The 18,190-nt window shown below is 48.7% G+C and overlaps 2 protein-coding genes across 36 annotated transcripts in view; one reads left to right on the top strand and one right to left on the bottom strand.

Moving 5' to 3' along the window:
• Positions 1-1,220: 1,220 nt before the first annotated feature.
• On the top strand, positions 1,221-7,192 carry LOC11175650 (uncharacterized). Its single transcript, XM_003435888.2, has 3 exons — positions 1,221-1,649; positions 5,164-5,258; positions 5,376-7,192. Exons 2-3 carry the CDS (start codon positions 5,201-5,203, stop codon positions 6,335-6,337), a joined length of 1,020 nt encoding a protein of 339 aa, XP_003435936.2. The 5' UTR covers positions 1,221-1,649; positions 5,164-5,200; the 3' UTR covers positions 6,338-7,192.
• A 1,261-nt stretch (positions 7,193-8,453) lies between these two features.
• Positions 8,454-18,190, bottom strand: part of LOC1281332 (trithorax group protein osa) — a 130,108-nt gene continuing 120,371 nt past the window's right edge. For all 35 annotated transcript variants that reach the window (XM_061649339.1, XM_061649326.1, XM_061649346.1 and 32 more), the window contains one exon: positions 8,454-18,187. In XM_061649339.1, the coding sequence (XP_061505323.1) occupies positions 14,003-18,187 (4,185 nt within the window). In that variant the 3' untranslated portion in view covers positions 8,454-14,002. The remainder of the gene's footprint in view (positions 18,188-18,190) is intronic.

Raw genomic sequence — 18,190 nt, 5'->3', positions numbered from 1 at the left:
TGCGTTCGGCACGGTGAGAATCGTGTGGGACATATAGCCAACACCTTGGGGGGGATTTAAAGAAATAGCTATTACGGTATATACATTTGAGGATGAGAATAACTTAGGAGTACTAAACCTGAATGATTAATTCAATCTAAGAAATCGAATGATCGCTTAAAACACTCCAAAATGATCTCAATGTTCGCCCAACTATGAGCACAATCAAACCAAAGGCAACTTGATTAAGATCACCTAGAGAAGTACATAATCCAGTTTTGGCCATTTTCATACATTTCAACATGATTTTAAGTTAACTAATTCAGCGCAGTTCAGTTTCAACCATGAACATAAACTGGAATGCCTATCAGTCGTCCGTACTTAAATAGCATTGATTTGTTGGGTCTGTAAAGATGTTGTTGAGAGGTATGCTCTTGAGTGTTAAGGACATTCTGGACGATTCGTGAAGATATCATGACTGTGATTAATGCATCCTCTACGAAGGGAGTAATCCTCAGATTTCATTGCAATCTACAGTTACGATGTAAGGATATTTGCCTGAGAAAAGCAGGATCAAATGGAGTTTAGTAATTCGACGGACGATAATTACATCAATTTAGCAGCGGCTAAGGAACACTTCAGCAGGGATTTTATTCTCGTATGAAAATCATTTTTTTAACAATAATTCTGCACCCCAAACACTTCCACTTCCACGACCACCCAACCCACCATAGTGCTGCTGGACGGTGGTGGAGTCATCGCTTTCGTTTTTTTCGGCACCACGTGCCGCTCGGTGTGTGCCAAGGTGGTCACCCCACCCGGCCGGTGAAAGGAACTGAACGAACGAGCAAACCAACGAACGGGAAAAACTATCAATCAGACGAGGAGAGGAGGGGGAGGGGGGTGAGGTTGCAAACTGTACTGGTTGGTGCGTGTGTGCTTTTGTGCGGGGAAAAGCCGAAGCAAAGCGAGAAGCAACCGGCAAGCACTGTGTAGTAGTTGCCAGCAGTGTGCCATTTCATTTCATCTCCCGTTTTTCACATCCAATCCAATGCGTAGTAAGCCTTGCGGAACCTTAGTAGAGAGAGTGGTGGTGGTGGTGGTGCTAGTGGAAAACGATCGAAGCAAAACAAAACCCGATGAGCGAAACCGGGCGAAGACAGTGGCGCACAGCTTGCTGTGGTTTTGTTTTTTTTTGTCTCGTCCTACTGCTGCTGCCGTTTTTTTATCTTTTTCGCACGTCCAAGACGAACCGAAACGGGAGGAGGGCTTGTGCCGTTGGTTTGTGGGTGCATCTATAAAAATGCGCCCGATCGAAGTTGGAAGGCAGCATTAGCGATTTGTCGGTTCGATTGATAGGACGGTGGTGTGGTCTAGTACATCTCTCGGGTTGGTGCGTTTGCAGTTCGTTTGCAGTTTGCAGCTCGATGCCATTTGGTGCAGTTTCGTTGTTTCTTTAACGCGTGTTTTGTTTGCAATTCGCTCACTATATTATCGCTGTGCAGTTCGCTCGTTGCTCATAATTAACGCCGGAAGTGGTGCTACTACTACTACTGTGGGGTGGTTTGTGATTGATACAGATACGGAGAAAAGTGAACGGACGCGATTTGTTGTGCTGTTGTGTTTCGGTGCTGTTTGAACAACATTTTCCTGGAGTAATTACATTTGTGGTATGTAGAGTTTAGTGTAAATCATGTTTTCGATTAATAGTTGGAACGTAGGGACGTTTCCTGTTGTAAAATAATGTTTAAAATGAAATATAACTTCCCCTGTTGCGTTGGAGGCAATTTTACGTCTTATTAGAAAATTGTAGTTTTAGTTGTTACTCTCTATGAAATAAGTTTATTTAAAGTGCTTTATGGTCATATTTTATTTGTATTCAAATTTTAAGTATTGTAATCATTCAACCGACATTAGATCATGCAAAAAGCTCATTTACGGCTAAAATAAAATTCGTTCTATTTAATTGCTAACTTTATCCATTTTGTTGGTATAATAAAACAATCAACAAAATTGCAATATATTGAAAACCGTTTGTTAGGGAAGAAGTTATTGTTTACAAATGGCAAATTTGTAACCCAAAATGCATTGCCACAAAGCAACGATCCATAATGCCGCAATTAGTTCTTCCATTTTGGCTGTATTGCGTGTGTGTTAAATCAGCTTAATTGAGCACATTTTATGTATTCAATTAAAAAAAGAAACGCTTCCTTCTTCCTCGTTCACAATAGATTTGAAGAAAGAAAAAAAACTTCATTTTTCAGTAACCGCTGTGTGTTAGCATGATCAGCTTTCATGCGATCGTTCCGGCTCTTTCCGGCTGTTTCGCACCGCCCAAAAGGTGCGTTTTGTAACATAGTAATAACGGACCATTTTAGGGGAGATGAATCATCATACATCGATCATCGGGTCGATCAACATTACTGGATCCTCTTCCCCCCGATGGAGATCGGTAGCTATCGGTGGTCGGTGATCGGCGGGGAGTGTCGTTGTGTAACAGTTTCGCTGCAAACCAACTAAACTCTCTTTCTGTTTCTCCTTTCCCACCTTGCATCTATTTTTTGCTTGTTGTTGTACCACCGGAACATGCATCATCAATCGCCAAAAACAAAACACTGGCCGGCTTTTCACCGGTCACTAACGCTTTTCAACGCATTTCATGGTACGTCATAAATATCGGAATCGGTAGCAAAGCAAAACCAAAAAAAAGAACTTACCGCAAAACGCAAGCCTGAGGAACTGAATTGGCACAAAAAATACCTTTGCCATTTGCGCTAAGGAAACGGCCGGAATTTGGCGCCCACACCGGTGACTTCCGACCGCTTTCCGGGGGTGCCGAAAAAAAAAAACAAAATTAAACCGCTCATCGGGCGCGCAAAGGAGGTGAAGGAGGCCTGTGCAATGTACACAGGTGAAAGTGCGAAAGTCCATTACACTCCGGACACTTGTTCCGGTGGCTCCTCTTCATAGGGACTTAACAATCATCTCTAACAACGGCCAAACGGCCATGCACTGATTGGCATGAGCTGTTTGCTAAGTTTTTTTTTGCCTTTAAAAGATGGTTTTGAAAGGTTCGTCGTTTGTTCGTTTTTACATGACAAACAATGTGTTGCACTTGTTTCATGGCATTTTACAGGGTTTTTCCTGGAGTTCTCATAGCTGTGGGACACTTTATTGTCTCTTTCTTACATGAAATTAACTTTATGTAATTGGAATTGGACTCTGTAGCACTCTTGTTGGACAAATCCAATAGCAAATTCCAATGCCCTTGTCCAAAAGGGATACCATAGAGACCAATTTCCATCATATGAGGTTCATTTCCTATACGAAAGATACGAAGGAAGTGTCCCACAACTATGAGCACCTCTGGGAAACCCTGTAATGCGCTTGAAATAGCTAAAACGTGCAATTCAAACGATCATTGGACAAGCGTATTAGTCAGTCGTTTTAAAATCACCGGAAAGGTGTGTTGTAAGATGAACAAAAGCCGCCTCATACCAACTAACTGACGTCAAACTGTAACGCCTAATTTCTCCCGGTTCAACACCTTGTTGTAGCTTGTTTTGTGATGCTGTTATTTTTTTTATTTTATTTCGCAAAGATTTCCATTTTCATGTCCCCCACTCCGTCCTACCGAATTGTCCGGATTGTCCAGGGCTACCCCATTTTTGGGCCGTCTGGACGCTGGTGGTAGATCAATCAAAGCTAATCGAACCAGTTCCACCCGATCGCCATATAGCGTCCGTGTCGATCGATAATAATGATATAATGTGTATTGTAACAATACTGTTATTTTTTTGTTTTTTGTTGCTTCTTTCGTCTTTTGATGTTTTATTACACTTTTCATTATGCAACCCTGGCCAAAAGCGGGCCCAAGATTAGAGCGCGTTTTTGGTGGTGTGTTGAGGTTTTTTTGGTGCAGTACTACACACGATCGGTGTTTAATTGATTCGATTTCACGGCCCACTACGATCGATTATGCGGACGATTTAGTAGTAAAGCGGTTGGGCTGTAGGGTTTATTATGGCTGTAGGGAATAGGAAGAGAGGAACGCGCTTCTTCAGTGGTTTCTTCCACTTGTTTTTGTAGGCGTTTGTCTCTTTGTGAGGACAAATAAAAGCCAAAACAGCAAACAATATGCTTTCCACCACGCGGGAAAGTGTACACGATAGACATGATACAGGGGGAGCTTTCGATCTTTACCTTGCCACGCTGGGCACGTGTGATAAGTAACGGTAGAGCTATAGTTTTTGCAATTACTGGTGAAAATCAGATTTATTGTTGCTCTGCTTCTCTCTCTCTCTCTCTCTCTCTCTCTCTCTCTCTCTCTCTCTTCTGTTTCAACACTAGTTGAGGCTTGGAATTGATCGTATGGTTTAAGCGTGTTTGTGCAATGAAGGGCTTAAATGTTCTACAATTATCGTTCAAAATTACTTTTAAAAGCAGTGTCTTTACGTACTGTTTTTCAATATTCACCGAATGATTGAAAAAAATGATTTAATCTAGTGCCGATTTAGGCATTTCAAGCAGTCTCAGTGGAAAAGGCAAAGATTACAGGGGTTTCCAAGTATTCTCATAGCTGTGGGACACTTTGTTGGCTCCTTCTTAATCTAATGGGAACACAATCTATTCGGAATTTGACTCTATAGCATTGACAATTCCAATTTCCAATTTGGATTCCAATTTCCATCATATGAAGTTCATTGCCTATAAGAAAAAGGCAATGGTAGTAATCGTAGAAATTCAATTTAAATTGGTTTATCTTTCTGCAATAATTAATTTAGTACCTGAAATTATTAATTTAGTACCTTTAATTCATTTATTTCCTCAAAGTTTAAGCCAAGATCCGGCACGGTGACACGGTGGACTGTCCCTGAAAACAAATACTGGTGTAATCATATTCATGTTTCTAAAACCCTTCAATCAATCATGATCTTACTCATGTAATTGTAGCTATTAAATCATTCGCAAAATCGTGCCATAATTCCTTCCCTCCCGAAATCCTCATCCCCCTTTCTCCACAAATCGTACACGAAAAAGCAAAAGTAACACCATTGCGCAACTTTCCGGACATGCATAAACGAACAGACACACACACGCGTACACGAACCACATTTTCGCCACCTTTGCCCGCCACCACCGTCGAGTAACGAGTTCCGTTTTCGGTTTGCATTTCACTTGCAGCTTCCGCAGAGACCGTAGCGTCGCGACTCCTAACGCCATGAAGTCCGTTAACGTCGCCCTCACCGTTGGATTGGTGGTTAGCCTGATTGCTATCGGTACGGTATAGAGAATTCCGTGTGCATGCACACACACACACATAAACAAAATCGCATTTGCATTTGCTTAATTTCCGCCACGTTTTTGTTTTTCTCTCTCCTCCTCGCCGCGGGTAGATGGCATCGCGGCCCGTTCGACCGTCGACCGCAAGAAGGACTACGACTACGAGTACGAATCGGGCCTCACGGGTGGCGGTGGCGGCGGCAGCAGCAGCAGCGGTAGCCACCTGTACGGTGGCAGCAGCTACTCACCGAAATCGGGCTACAGTGCCGGCAGTGGGCTCCGCTCGATCGCCCAGGGTTCCGCCGATCAGGCCAACTCGGCCGTCGCTAACCAGCATGCCGCAGCCAAGCAGGCTGCGTACGTGGCGCAGAACACGCTCGCCCAGGCGGCTTCCCAGGCGGCCGCCACGGCCCAGGCCGCCCTCGCCGGGAAGCACGTGCTGCTGCAGGGGCTGGAGCAGCAAAGCCTCGAGGCGCACCAGGCGCTCGATGCCGAGATCCAGCAGCTGCAGCAAGCGAAACGATCGGCCAAGGCGGCCCAGCACGCAGCCCAGCAGGCGCTCAACCACGTGCAGGTGCTCCAGTCCGCCCTGAACAATGCGCAGGTGGCGGCGGAACACGCACAGCAGAGCGCTAGCGAGGCGGCGGCCGAGCTCGCCTCCCAAACGCAGATGGTCGGTACGGCCAAGCAGCGCGTCGAGGCGCTGGAGGAGCAGCTGAATGCGGCCCGCGTAGACTTTGAGGCAACGCAGGAGGCGGCCCACAAGGCGGCCGCGTCGGCCCAGGAAGCGCAGAACAATGCGGCGGAAGCGGCAGCCCACGCCGCCATCCCGCTCGTGCACGTGGCCCAGTCGATCGATCACGGCAGCAGCCACACGCTGCAGGCCAAGATCGGTAAGGCCGGTCCGAGCACGAAATCGTTTGGCAAGCAGCACCAGCAGCAGCACCAGCAGCAGCAACACGAGCTTGCCTCGTCGGAGGATGAGATAAACAGTGGGGAGATTGAGGTGGCGGCCAACCACAACTATGGCGACTTTCAACCGTCCCAGCAGACGTTCAACTTTGCCGGATACTGAGCATGATCTTCCTGTCGCGCACATGCCCCCGTCTCCCATGCCCGCCGCCAACCTCGTACAGCAAAGATCTATGTTTTAATAGAGCCCAACAGCAGCAGCAGAAGAAGAATAAGAAGAAGTGAAGAAACATACACACAGCATAGGACAACACAAGGAGGGGAAAGAATGCGTACGACATGTATTACGAAGAAGTAGCAGCAGTGTCCAAGATCAGTGTCAATGTGCGAGCGCCCGCGCGCAATCCAGCTGAAAGTGAAATCACATTCGAAGAGGGGGGACAACAACCGGAAACGGATGCCGTAATCCCGGAAGGTTTGAGCTTTCACGGTCTCTTACTCGTTCGCACTGTCCTCGTGATCGTGTGTGCTGGCCCAAAAGCCGGTTTGGTAAGTTTTTCCCGCCTCTTCACTCTCGATCGTTGCTGCTGCTGCTATCGATATTGTCCACAAGCCTGCGCAAGCTGCCCGGTGGACAATGCGGACACTCCCGGACAGAAGATGCGATCGCAAATTTTGTATTTATTTATGTAACTATATCTATAGCGGATCCGAGAGAGATAGAAAGAGAGAGAGAGAGAGAGAGAGAGAAAGGCGCCGTTGCAGAGACGCGTAACAGAATTAGTAGATTGTATATTGGTTGTGTTTTTTTTCTTCTCTCCCTTCATTCCAATTTCCATTTCGTTCGCACTGTTATCATCATTACCATTCATTATTACTACTAGTACTTCTACTACTACAACTACTACTACTACTTTTGTTGTTATTGTTTTGTGTTTCCTATTTTCTCTAAAAATTAAGATGATTGTGAAACGATTTAGTGAAATAAATGAATGAGCTAAGTAAACAACAACTCAAACCCGGTTTGAAACGATCGTTTTTAGATTACGGACCCTTCGCCATTTTGTCCTGCCACCATGAGGCATTTTGCTGCACCAATCAAACGAAGGAAGTGTTATCAATTGTTCAACCCGTTCAATGCAACCACCGTGTGAAAGAAAGAGAAAACACTAAACATGGCTTCCTTAGATACTAATGAATGTCCGCCATGTTCCCTTTTTGGCACGGGCGCCATTGCGGTAGATAGTTTCATATTCGACCAATCGGCGTGCGTATGAGAGTGAGTGAGAGAGAGGAAACGATGGCAGAGCAAAATGGGAGGTTACTACTAGCCGGCTACCTCCTCAACGGGATGTTCTCCTGGTATTACTTTTGGGGTTTTCCAGCGCGTTTCAGAGCGGGAAGATCGCTTTCACCCACACACACGCACACATACACACATACATGAAAGAATGAGATATTCCGGTGAAGTATCCTCCTATCGCGGATGCGCTCCTGTTACTTCCACAGCATTGCAGCTGGTAAATCCCGGGCTTCGATCGTGCGAGAAAGATAGCGCACACACACATACACTAAAATGGCTTAAGGTATCCTCCTATTGCGGATGCGCTCCTGTTACTCAAACAGCATTTCCGCTGGTAAATTTCGGGCTTCGATCGTGCGAGAAAGAGAGCGCACAAACACATACACAACTAAAATGGCTACTAGCCGTCAAATGTGTCCTCCTCGTGCGGCTGCTCTCCTGTTACTTTAAAACGGACAGCTCCTCCCGTCTGTCACCTTCTGCCAGAGAGAGAGAGAGAGAAAATACGTTTTCGGTGCAGCTGTACCCGTGTACTAGAGATTGTTCCTCCTCGCTGTCTGTTCTCCTGGTTGAATCTAGCGAGCCACGTGGTACTCTACAGGGTGGTTGGGCGTCGACGGCGTTACCATAGCAACGAATAGAGGAACCAAACGGCGTGACATGCTTTCTCTCTCTCTCTCTCCTTGCTAGTCTCAAGCAAGGATAATGTATTTAGAAGGTTGATTTTTATCGCTTTTGCTGGGCGACATTGTGGGGGACATCTGTCACTCTCTGCATACAAATTTCATTACCCCGCACCACCCCTCCCCGATTTTTATACCGGAGCCCCCGGAAGAGAAATGTCAAGTCGAGAAATGTCATTTTGCTCTGAACAACTTCACCTTGTCATTTATAACACCTTGGTCTCAAGGATGCTTGATGATTTCGGATACGAGCGAAACAAAAACAAACAAACAAAAAGAAAACACAGCAAATGTTTAAGTTTTTCATTTTTTCTCAATTTTTATTTTAATTAAAAAAACTAAGTGTATTTATACTTTTATGTATCAATAATAGTAATTACAAATATTTTCTCCTTTTCTTTTCCGTAATATACTTTGTTTTTTTTCTTCTTCCTTTTTCTTCCTTTCATTCGCTGACCCACACACACACACACACACACCTTCCTGCACACAACAGTTCTCTTCTTCACGCATTGCCCTGCATGTATAGTGTGTGTGTGTATTAATATGCATGCATGTGTGTGTGTGTGTGTGCATCTTTAATAATTCCTTCTTTATCCAGTGTCGCACTCTACACGTTTGTTTTTGCCAGTTCTTCTTCTTCTTCGCAGGAATCACGGGTATCTGTGTATGTGTGTGTGTGTATGTATGTGGGCATCTGCCAGTTTACTGCTGTTGTTTTTTTTTGCTGTATTTTTTATTAGTTATATACTTGTGTCCTGCGGATGGAGAAAAGACTTTCCTCTTTGCTCTTCTCCACACACTACGCGTAACAGCGCACCCAACCCTTCCCCCCTTCTACTACAAGCATTTCCCTTCTTCGGTTGTTATCAATTGTTTGTGTGTGTGTGTTTTTGTTTGTTTTCTACATACATATAAGGGGCAAACATCCACAATTCCCGGGGCGCTTTATCAATTTTCCCGCTTTGTTTCTGCTGCTTCTGCTGCTGCTGCTACTTCTTCTTCTAGTGCACCGCGCGTATACTATTATACACATATTAGAGGACTTGTTAGGCGTAAAATTATTACAGCTGTTTTTTCCCTCCCTCCTTTTCCCACCTTAACCATATCTGGGTGTGCTTGCTGCTGCTGACACACACAGCCATTCATTCTCGCCTGCCAGTTTTGGTGGCATTCGTTCATTCATTTCGTCCCATTCATTCGTCTGTTTTCACTCATCTCACCTTCCTGCTATTTATCGTCCTTCTTCTTGCACGTGGAGTCGCCCACGCTCTATGTTATCGATTTTTGCTTCCCTATTCTTTTGCGCTTCACGGACACACACGCGCAGTCACACATTTTCTCTATTGTTCCTACAATTTGCAAAGGGGAACTTTTCTACATTTTCCTCCATTTTTTTGCTCTTTCTTTCCTAGTTGTCGGTTCTACAATCATCACCAATCAAAGCGAAAGTACTACTAACACTACCACTCCCCTTCTCCCTCCTCTTCCTTTTTAGTGTTTCTCTCTATGTGTGTGTGCGATTGTATGTTTTTTCTCCACTTTTGTTTGCTTCTGTTTTTCACTAGAATACTACTAAACCCACCCAAGTCCACAAGAGTACGCGTGTTTTTTGTTTGTTTGTTTGTTTGTTGTGTGTGTGCACGTACTGTGTTTTTCTACTTTTATCTCTACTACACTTTGCTTTACCTATATAATAATAATAGTTATACACCGCTTGTCTGTATGTGCTTTTGTTTGTTTGTTGTTGTTGTATGATCTCTGCTTTGATCCTTCTTTTTGTAATAAATATTTGCAACTTGTGTTTCTCTCTCGCTGTCTCTCTCTCTCAAACGCTCCCCCGCGTGTGCCCACAGATTCACATACGCTCCGAAATTCACTCCAATGCACAACACACCAACACACACACACACACATCCGCCCTGTGTGTGTGCGTGGTGCTCTCCTATGCATGCGCCTAAAGGGATTACATTTTTAAAAGACACAAAGCGATTTTAACTTCATTTAGTGCACACCACACTCTTTCCGCGTGGTTTTTTTGTGTGTGTTTTCATTACAACTTATTTGTGTACAGCTTTGTTTTCTTTTGTTTTTGTTTTTTTTTTTTGTTGCATCCTGTTTTTGTGTCTCCAATGCCAATTGTACGTACAACACTTGCACGTTCGTTTCATATTTCCCCCCTCCCGCTATAACTAACCTACAAGGGTAATTAAATTATCGTTCTTAAACTAATCATCTTAGCACAAGCACTCACTTTACTATTTCACATATACAAACACGACAATCATGCCGATACGATCATGCGCCCTCAACACACAAGACATACAGCATACGGGCACAGAGACAGACAGGTAGGGGGGTGGAGGAGAATTTTCCAAATAAATCTGCAAAAACCACTCCATACTATCCGTCAAGCGCAAGTTGATGACAAACCCACCCCACCCACCACGTGGTTCTCCTTCTACTACATCATCCATTTTGCAGTTTTAATAAAGCTTCCTGCGCGTGTGCGCGTGCGCGTGTGTGTGTTTATCAATGTGTGTCCTGCTTCTTGAATCCTTCTCGCTTCTCGGCCCGTTACTTCCCTAGAGTTCGATGCTTCAACACACAACTTCTTTTAGCGTTTCTTGGTTTTCCTCGTTATGAAGCAAATATTGTTTTTATCCTCACAAATCTAGCACACAACAACAACAAACAGCACATTTGCTTTACGAGTGATTAACGCAACGTAAGCGAACATTTACAGTACAGACAGACAGCGCCGACCCCGACCAAGCACAATAGCAATGAAAGGAAAGTAAACCATAGTGTCTGTGTGTGTGTGTGTACACATACATACACCACAATGCACGTGCATACACACCACAGCGACGGGGACAACTTCTCCTCCTCATTTCCGGTTTTAAAAAGGGGGGTTCTAACAAAATCACAGTGAGTGTGTGTGTGTGTGGTAAAAAAAAAAGCATGATCCTTGCTACCCAGCCTTCTGTACACAGCACAAACCGCACGCCACAGAATGACCAACGAATAATGTTAAACATTGCAGAGATTCTTTTCCATACAAACGGGCTTAAACAGGAGTGGAGCCGGGGGCTGATCATCATAAGCACCACCACCACCCATGAGACACGATCTCTATTGGATTATCACACCCTGCTCCAAGACGACAGCCGAACGCGCAAGAACGCACTGTTTTGGAGGGAGGATTTGCTCTCACCAACGCTCCTCTCATCGCCGAAAGCCCACCACAAGCGATCGGAAACAGAGAGCGAGAGAGAAAGAGAGAGCCAGGGTGTGTTGTGTGCCTGTTATCCCTGTCCCCACCTCCTTACACACAGCACGGGAATGTTGCGTTGCGTGTCTTTTCGCCTACTCTATACTCACTCTCTACTACCTGCTATTACTTTGCTAGAGTACACTACCCTACCTTTACTACTACTACTACTAGTGCACTACAGTGCCTTTAATCATCAAAAGCTCAACGATGCGCTGTCCTGCTTTTTATTCCTGGTTTTCCCTCTTGCACGCGCGCACACACACGCTCATACCTAAATAATGCTTTTACTGCTTATTATCCATATATGTACATCATACACACGGCACGCACCTATCCCGTTCTTAAGCGTTATACACAATTACTAATTACTTTACTATACAATATCTCATCGGGCGCAATACAGAGCACACGCACACATACACACACGCACGCACGCACGCACACACAATCGTGTTGTTGTGTTGTTGTTTTCCTACACTTTCCCCGCATTTTGTTGTAAAACTGGATCAACTATGTAGTACTACACTGCGCTGCGCTGTAACACATTTCGATTAATCTATGCTGCCCCAATTCGCTGCTGTTCTCGGACCTTCTTCACATCCCAACACACACACACGTCACATTTACGCTATCGTCTGCTTATTTGTTAGCTTAACTATTTACACAAAATCCCTTCTTTTGTTTGTCATAGCAAAGGGAGGAGCGCCTTTGGAAGAGTTCCTTCTTTCCCACACTCTCTCTCTCTCTCTCTCTCGTATAATTGGGGCGCGCATGGGAGACAACAAGATGCACACAGACACACACACACACACACCATGCGCACTGTCTGTTTTTTTTTGCTTTGTAAGTGAGAGTATATTTTGCTTACATTTTCATCTATTTTCACTATATAATTTCAGCAGCAGCGGGGAGTGTTTTTTCTACAGAAAGAAAGAGCTCACATCATGCTCTACACGCACACACACACACACCACTTCTACTCGTCCTTTCCATTTACATTACGTATCTAACTCGATTGTTAAAGAGTCAAGATACTGCTGACTGCTCTGTACAAACTAAAAACCCTGCATTCGGTGTAGACTTTACGCACGACGTGTGTTTGTGTAATTGTTGTAGCGTAATACTTTCTCTCGCTCTCTCTCTCTCTCTTAGCAAGCACAAAGTAATTGTGTTCTATTCTTTCTCCCATTTTTAGTGTTCTATTATTGTACCGCACTTTTCAGCTAGCGGTAAAAATGGGCATTAAAACCAAAGAAGACCTAAAATGGGAACGCAACATTCGACGTGATCTGATCTGATCGTCGACGATCTTCGAAACAATCGTTATTTCTTCCTATACAAGCTACGCGCTGTTACGGCTGCTGCTGCTGCTGCTGCAGCTGCATTTGTCATGTGTTTTAAAAGTTGTTGCTATACACAGCACTGCTCTTGCCGCTGCTGCTGCATTAATCCATTCGACCCTTTCGTTTATTTTGACTGTACAATGCATAATAAAAAAAACCCGGTATTTCAGAGAGAGAGAAATGTAAAAAAAACACACAGTTTGATCTAAAGGCAATGTAACACGCACGCAATAATCGTATCTAAAGGATGAGACAGATTTTGCACATTGCACGAAAGAAACACAACGAAAGCACGTGTTACTTGTCCACGTGGGGGGGGGGGGGGGGGTGGCATACATACACAGGCAAGTTCCACCAGTGTCCTTCGCGAGAAGGCCCCGCGCGGGGTGTTTCGTTAAATTCACCACAAAATGCAGTCCAAATTACTTGTTTGTTAATTTACATTGCTCGTACACACTCGCTCGCGTGTCCTCGAATGTGTATCGAGCTGTGGTGCGTGTGTGCGTTTGTGTGTGTGTGTGTCCGGGCGCGTGTTACAGTGTCTAATAGTTGGATACTGTGTTGTGTTGTGGCTGTTTTAAAATCTAACTCCCCTCCTGCCCACCGCCCCCCTACACCTGCATTTTACAACTGTAGCTACCAATGAAAGTATCCCCCTGCTACCGACCCCGTTTAACCTGCGCCCCCAGGTGTGTGTGTGTTTTGTATTAATTCTGCTCTTCCATTTTCCTCTTTCACTTTCCTCTCTACATACGCGATTTCAGTTTGTTTTTCTTCTTTTTGTTGTTGTTGTTGTATGTGTTTGTTTCGTTTTCATGTTTTCATGTTCTCTAATACAGCCGCCGCCTCTACTATTATGCTACCCGCAAATTTTAAACCATTTTCTGTATGAGTTTTTATGTGTTTTTGCTTGATTTGATCATATCCAATGATTCTTCCCTTCATAGATCGCCACGCGTGCGTGTGTGTGTGTGTTCCATTTCATTTTGCTAAATATATATTCCTATAAATATATATATTCATATATGTGTTTGTGTGTGTGTTTTTGTTTGTGTAACTATAAATAACTTTTTGTGTCAGTGTGTGTGTGTATATATATATAAACTTCGATATACATGACGATAACAGCCGTACGTGTACCACCGTTAACCGTCCACATGCATTACAGCTTCTGCTGGTGTAGCACTACTATCGAGCTTCAGTAAGATACATTCCGCTTCCACTACGACGAAGCGGTTATCGGATGTTGCGAAGACGGGGCCACACTGGCGGCAGGGGAGGTTGCTGCTGCTGTTGTAACGGCTGACGGACTCGTGGGAACGGTATTCCCACTACTACTACTGCTGCTGCTGCTGCTGCTGCTGCTGTTACTACTGCTACTGTTACTGCAGTTACTGTTGGAGGTGTTGTTTGTGGCTGCTGAACCCGTGCTAGGGTTTACCACCTCCGTACCGATGCCTGCGGGCGACGAAGTGCCCATGTTTGCCATCGATGATGCACCATGTTCGGCAGGCGTGGTCGGCGACGATGCGCCGGATTCCTCGTAGCTCGGTCCGGCTGGGGAGGAGGCATTGGCGGAGGCAGCTTTACTGTCAGCGCTTTCGTTAGCGGCAATGGTGGCCGAAGGCGTCGACGGCGTAGCAAACTCGTCCGATGCCGCCTGTCCATTCGTTGCGGCTGTCACCGCATTACTGGCGGCGCCGTTCGGCGTGGACGCGCTGCTGTTACTTGCATGCGTCGCACTCGGAGAGGAAGGACCGCCGGCAATGCTGCCACCGTTCGTGGACATGCTGGAGGCAGATAGCAGAGCCTTTGCATCCGTCGCTCCACCTTTCGCTTCCATCACGGACGAAGCGGTGGAGTTTGCAGCCGATGCTGCTGCTGCTGCTCCAGTAGAAGACGAGTTGCTGGCGGTGAATGCTTTGCCGCCCGATTCGATCTCCATCGTCGTGAGCGGACCCGTCCCCCGGGAGCACTGGTACAGCACGCGGGAAATGATGAGTGCCACCTGCTGGTCCAGTATGTGGCTCATCACCAGCCCCAGCAGCCGTTGCTCCTGCTGCATGAAGAGCGGCCGGTTGTCCGGATGCTTCGCTAGGTGGAGCAGCGTACCGGCAGCCCTCCGCAGCATGTCCAGGCTGGTGCCCATCGAGTCCGGGTTGTCGCGCAGGAAGTTGATGCCGTGCTGGTTGGCAACGCCCAGCGCCGACTGTTCCGCCTGCTCGATGAACGCCACGAGGTAGGACACGCACGGTGACTGTAGCGCCACCGTCCGGGCCATCGAGCTATCCGCGGCCGCCAGATAGTGCAGCAGGTTCACCGAAAACTCGCGCAGCACCTGGTCCTCGTTCTTGCACAGGTGGCGCGTCAGCACCGAGCACAGCTTTTCCAGCCGCGAGAAGGGCGGCGTCGCGATGACCAGATCCACGTTCGCATCCGTCACGCACAGCTTGCAGAGGGCTTCGAGGGCGAGCCGCTGGGGCGACAGGGCCGCATTCGGGCCGAGCGTCGGGAACGGATCCTGCCCGTGGGCCGATGGGCACACCGCCCAGTGCAGCAGCCCGTCCAGAATCGGGCGCGAGATCGGTTCGTCGAAGCGCGACAGGTCGAGCTGGCCGGAGATGTTGGCCGTCGCCACCAGCATGTTCTCCCGGATCTGCACCAAAAAGTCCCACCACCATTCGTGCTCGCCCTGCAGGCTGCTACACGAGTCGGAGAAGTCGGCATCCTCCTCGCGGTCGTAGTTGCGCGTCTTCTTCGTGCGCAGCGGGTGCTCGTGGTTGAGCAGCAGCAGCTTGCCCAGTATCGCCAGAAAGCGGGACGATTTCGAGAACTCCGTCTCGTTGTTCGGCAGGAAGGTGAGATTGCGCAGGATGTTCGATATGGCGACGCAGCGCCGCGCCAGCGCATCCTGACCCTCGGTCACCAGGTACAGGCTCGCCTCGTCCCGCGTGTAGCACTCGTCCTCGTAATCGCTCATCCGGCGCCGCTTCAGCACGCGCGCTGGATCGCGTACCGTTTCCGCAATGTCGAACGCTTTCGTCGCTACCTCCGCCGACGTCGTGGTCGCACTGTCCTCCTCCTTCTGCTGCTCCCCTGCTGCTGCTGCCTCTTCATCGACATCCATCTTTTCTTCGGAGGATTTTAAAGCAGCTGACGGGGACGGTGGCGGCTGATTTGCTTCCACCTTCGGCAGCTTCTTCTGTTCGGGGTCAGGCGTGGTCGACGTTCGAGACTCGCTGCCGTCCCGGTGATCCTTCGCTCCCGCTTCCTGCGGCCCGTTCGACAGCGTCGAGGACTTTTCCAGCTCCATGTCGATCTCCCGACAGTCCGCATCCATCGGCGACGGGGCCGGTGCGGTGCCGCCCTTTGTGCCGGCGGCAGTCGTTTTGTCGCCCGTCTCGGTCGCTTCCTTCTCCTCTGCTGCCTTCTCTTTCTTCACTATACAGTTCTTAACTACTTTGTCCACCAGGCCGCTATCACTCTTCTCCTTCGCTTGCCCCTCCTCCTCCTCGCCACTCTCGCCATTCATCAGCCGGGCGATGTGGTGATCTTTGCGCGTGCGTAACGTCGGCGTAGCGGCCGGCGACAGATGCGGGTCCTCTTTCCTTCGCTTCGGCGGCGAGAGCAGCTCTTCCTCTTCCTCCACCTCCATCGACGTGGGCGGCGCTTCGTCGGACGTGTTTTTCACCGTCGCTGTCGTAGCCGCAGCGGCGGCACTATTCTCGACCGCGGCGTTCTCCTGCTGCGGCTCTTCGCGCTCGTTTTTACTTGTACACTTTACACTGTTGTTGTTGTTGTTGTTATTGTTGCTGCAATTGTTATTATTGTTGGCCGCCGCTATCCGCTTGCCGTTCCGACCACCGTTCGCCTTGGCGGCCTCGGCGTACTTGGCGCTGGTTTTGATGTACTTCGCAAATGGAATGTTCACAAACTCGGCCCGGAACGTATCCATGATGTAGTCGTGCGGGTCCGGATCGGTGTGGCCGGCCGTCCACGGGTCGCCCCCGACCTCGGTGTCGCGCTGGTACTGGTAGTCGGACGCCCGGTCCCAGTCGCGCCGGTGGTCGAGCACAAACACGTCGTCCTCCGCCGGATGGATCTTCACCGGGCGGCCCTTGCGCGACGTCATCGTGTAGTTCGTGGTCGACGTCAGTATCAGGGTGCGCTCCTCCGGGTTCGGTGGGTTCTTGACCGCGCCCAGGTCGAGCTCCACGCTCGAGTCGCACCGTTTGATGTTGCGTCGCGCATAGCACTGGGCGCTTCTTCGCCTGTCTATCGTCGAGCCGGTGCCGTTGCTGGCCGCTTTACTATCACCACCATCGCGCGTTCCGTTATGGTGCAACGACGCATCACCCCCCTCTGGTAAACCATTCTCGAGCTTCTCCTGCTTAATCATGGTGGTGGTGGTGGTCGTCGTCATCGTCGTTGTCATCATCGGTGACGCTGGCTCTAGCTTGATGGTCGTTTCGGTAGTGGTAGTGGTTACGGCGATCGACGACGATCTATTCCTACCCGTCGCCTCTTCCTCCCTTTGCGCCTCCTCGCCTTCCTCATCGATATCTCGCATCTGGTCGAGCAGAGCGGCCCGATCGGAGCCCTCAACGCTGAACCGATTGGTTGTGCCCTCCCGCTTGCCACTCTCGAACATGTCGCACAAGCTCTTCTGGAAGTGATCGAGCAGCAGATTCAGCAGCCCCGGCAGATGCGCTAGGCCAAAGTAAGCCACGGAGGAGTCATCGAACAGCAGGATGTTCAGCACGTCCAGTGCCCAGGTACTCTCCACCAGCAGCCCCGACCGAAGGGCCATGAATATCCGCCACGCATCGGTCTGCCCGATGTCCAGCTTCGTGATGCGCTTTCTCCGGTACAGTACGGGCGTGGTCGCCTCCACACTGTCCGACGGGAACACGATGTCCCGCTTCTGCTGGACACCGCCGCTGCCGGCGGGCGGGAAGTTCGGACCGGCCTGTTGCACCTGGCCACCGCCGCCCTGCACCGTTGGCTGCGTTTTGACGGCAACCGCGGGCGAAGCGTTCGGGACTGGCGTTGCTCCTGGCGTGCCGGCGGCACTGCCAACACTGCCAGCCACGGAAGGAACACCGCTACCGGGCACTACTACGCCGCCGCCGGGGGAGGGAACGACGGGCGGACCGCCACTGACGGGCACGACCGGTCCACCGGCGGCTCCTGGCGCCGCTCCTGGCGGACCACCGACAACGCCCGGCGGTTGCGGCGGTGTGTTGATGCTAGCCGGTGGCATTCCCGGCATCGTGCCGGGCGGCGCCGGAACACCCGGACCACCGGCCCCTGCCATCGGAGGGTACGGTTTGCCACCGCGCATTGGTGGCCGGATCGGTGAGTTCTGTGACGTCGGTGGCATCTGGTTCCAGGGCTGCTGCTGTCCCTG

The sequence above is a fragment of the Anopheles gambiae genome, chromosome 2, assembly GCF_943734735.2.
Source record: "Anopheles gambiae chromosome 2, idAnoGambNW_F1_1, whole genome shotgun sequence".
In the NCBI taxonomy this organism is placed as follows: domain Eukaryota; kingdom Metazoa; phylum Arthropoda; class Insecta; order Diptera; family Culicidae; genus Anopheles; species Anopheles gambiae.
Note: the sequence above shows the minus strand (reverse complement) of the source record. Positions and strands in the feature narration are given on the sequence as shown.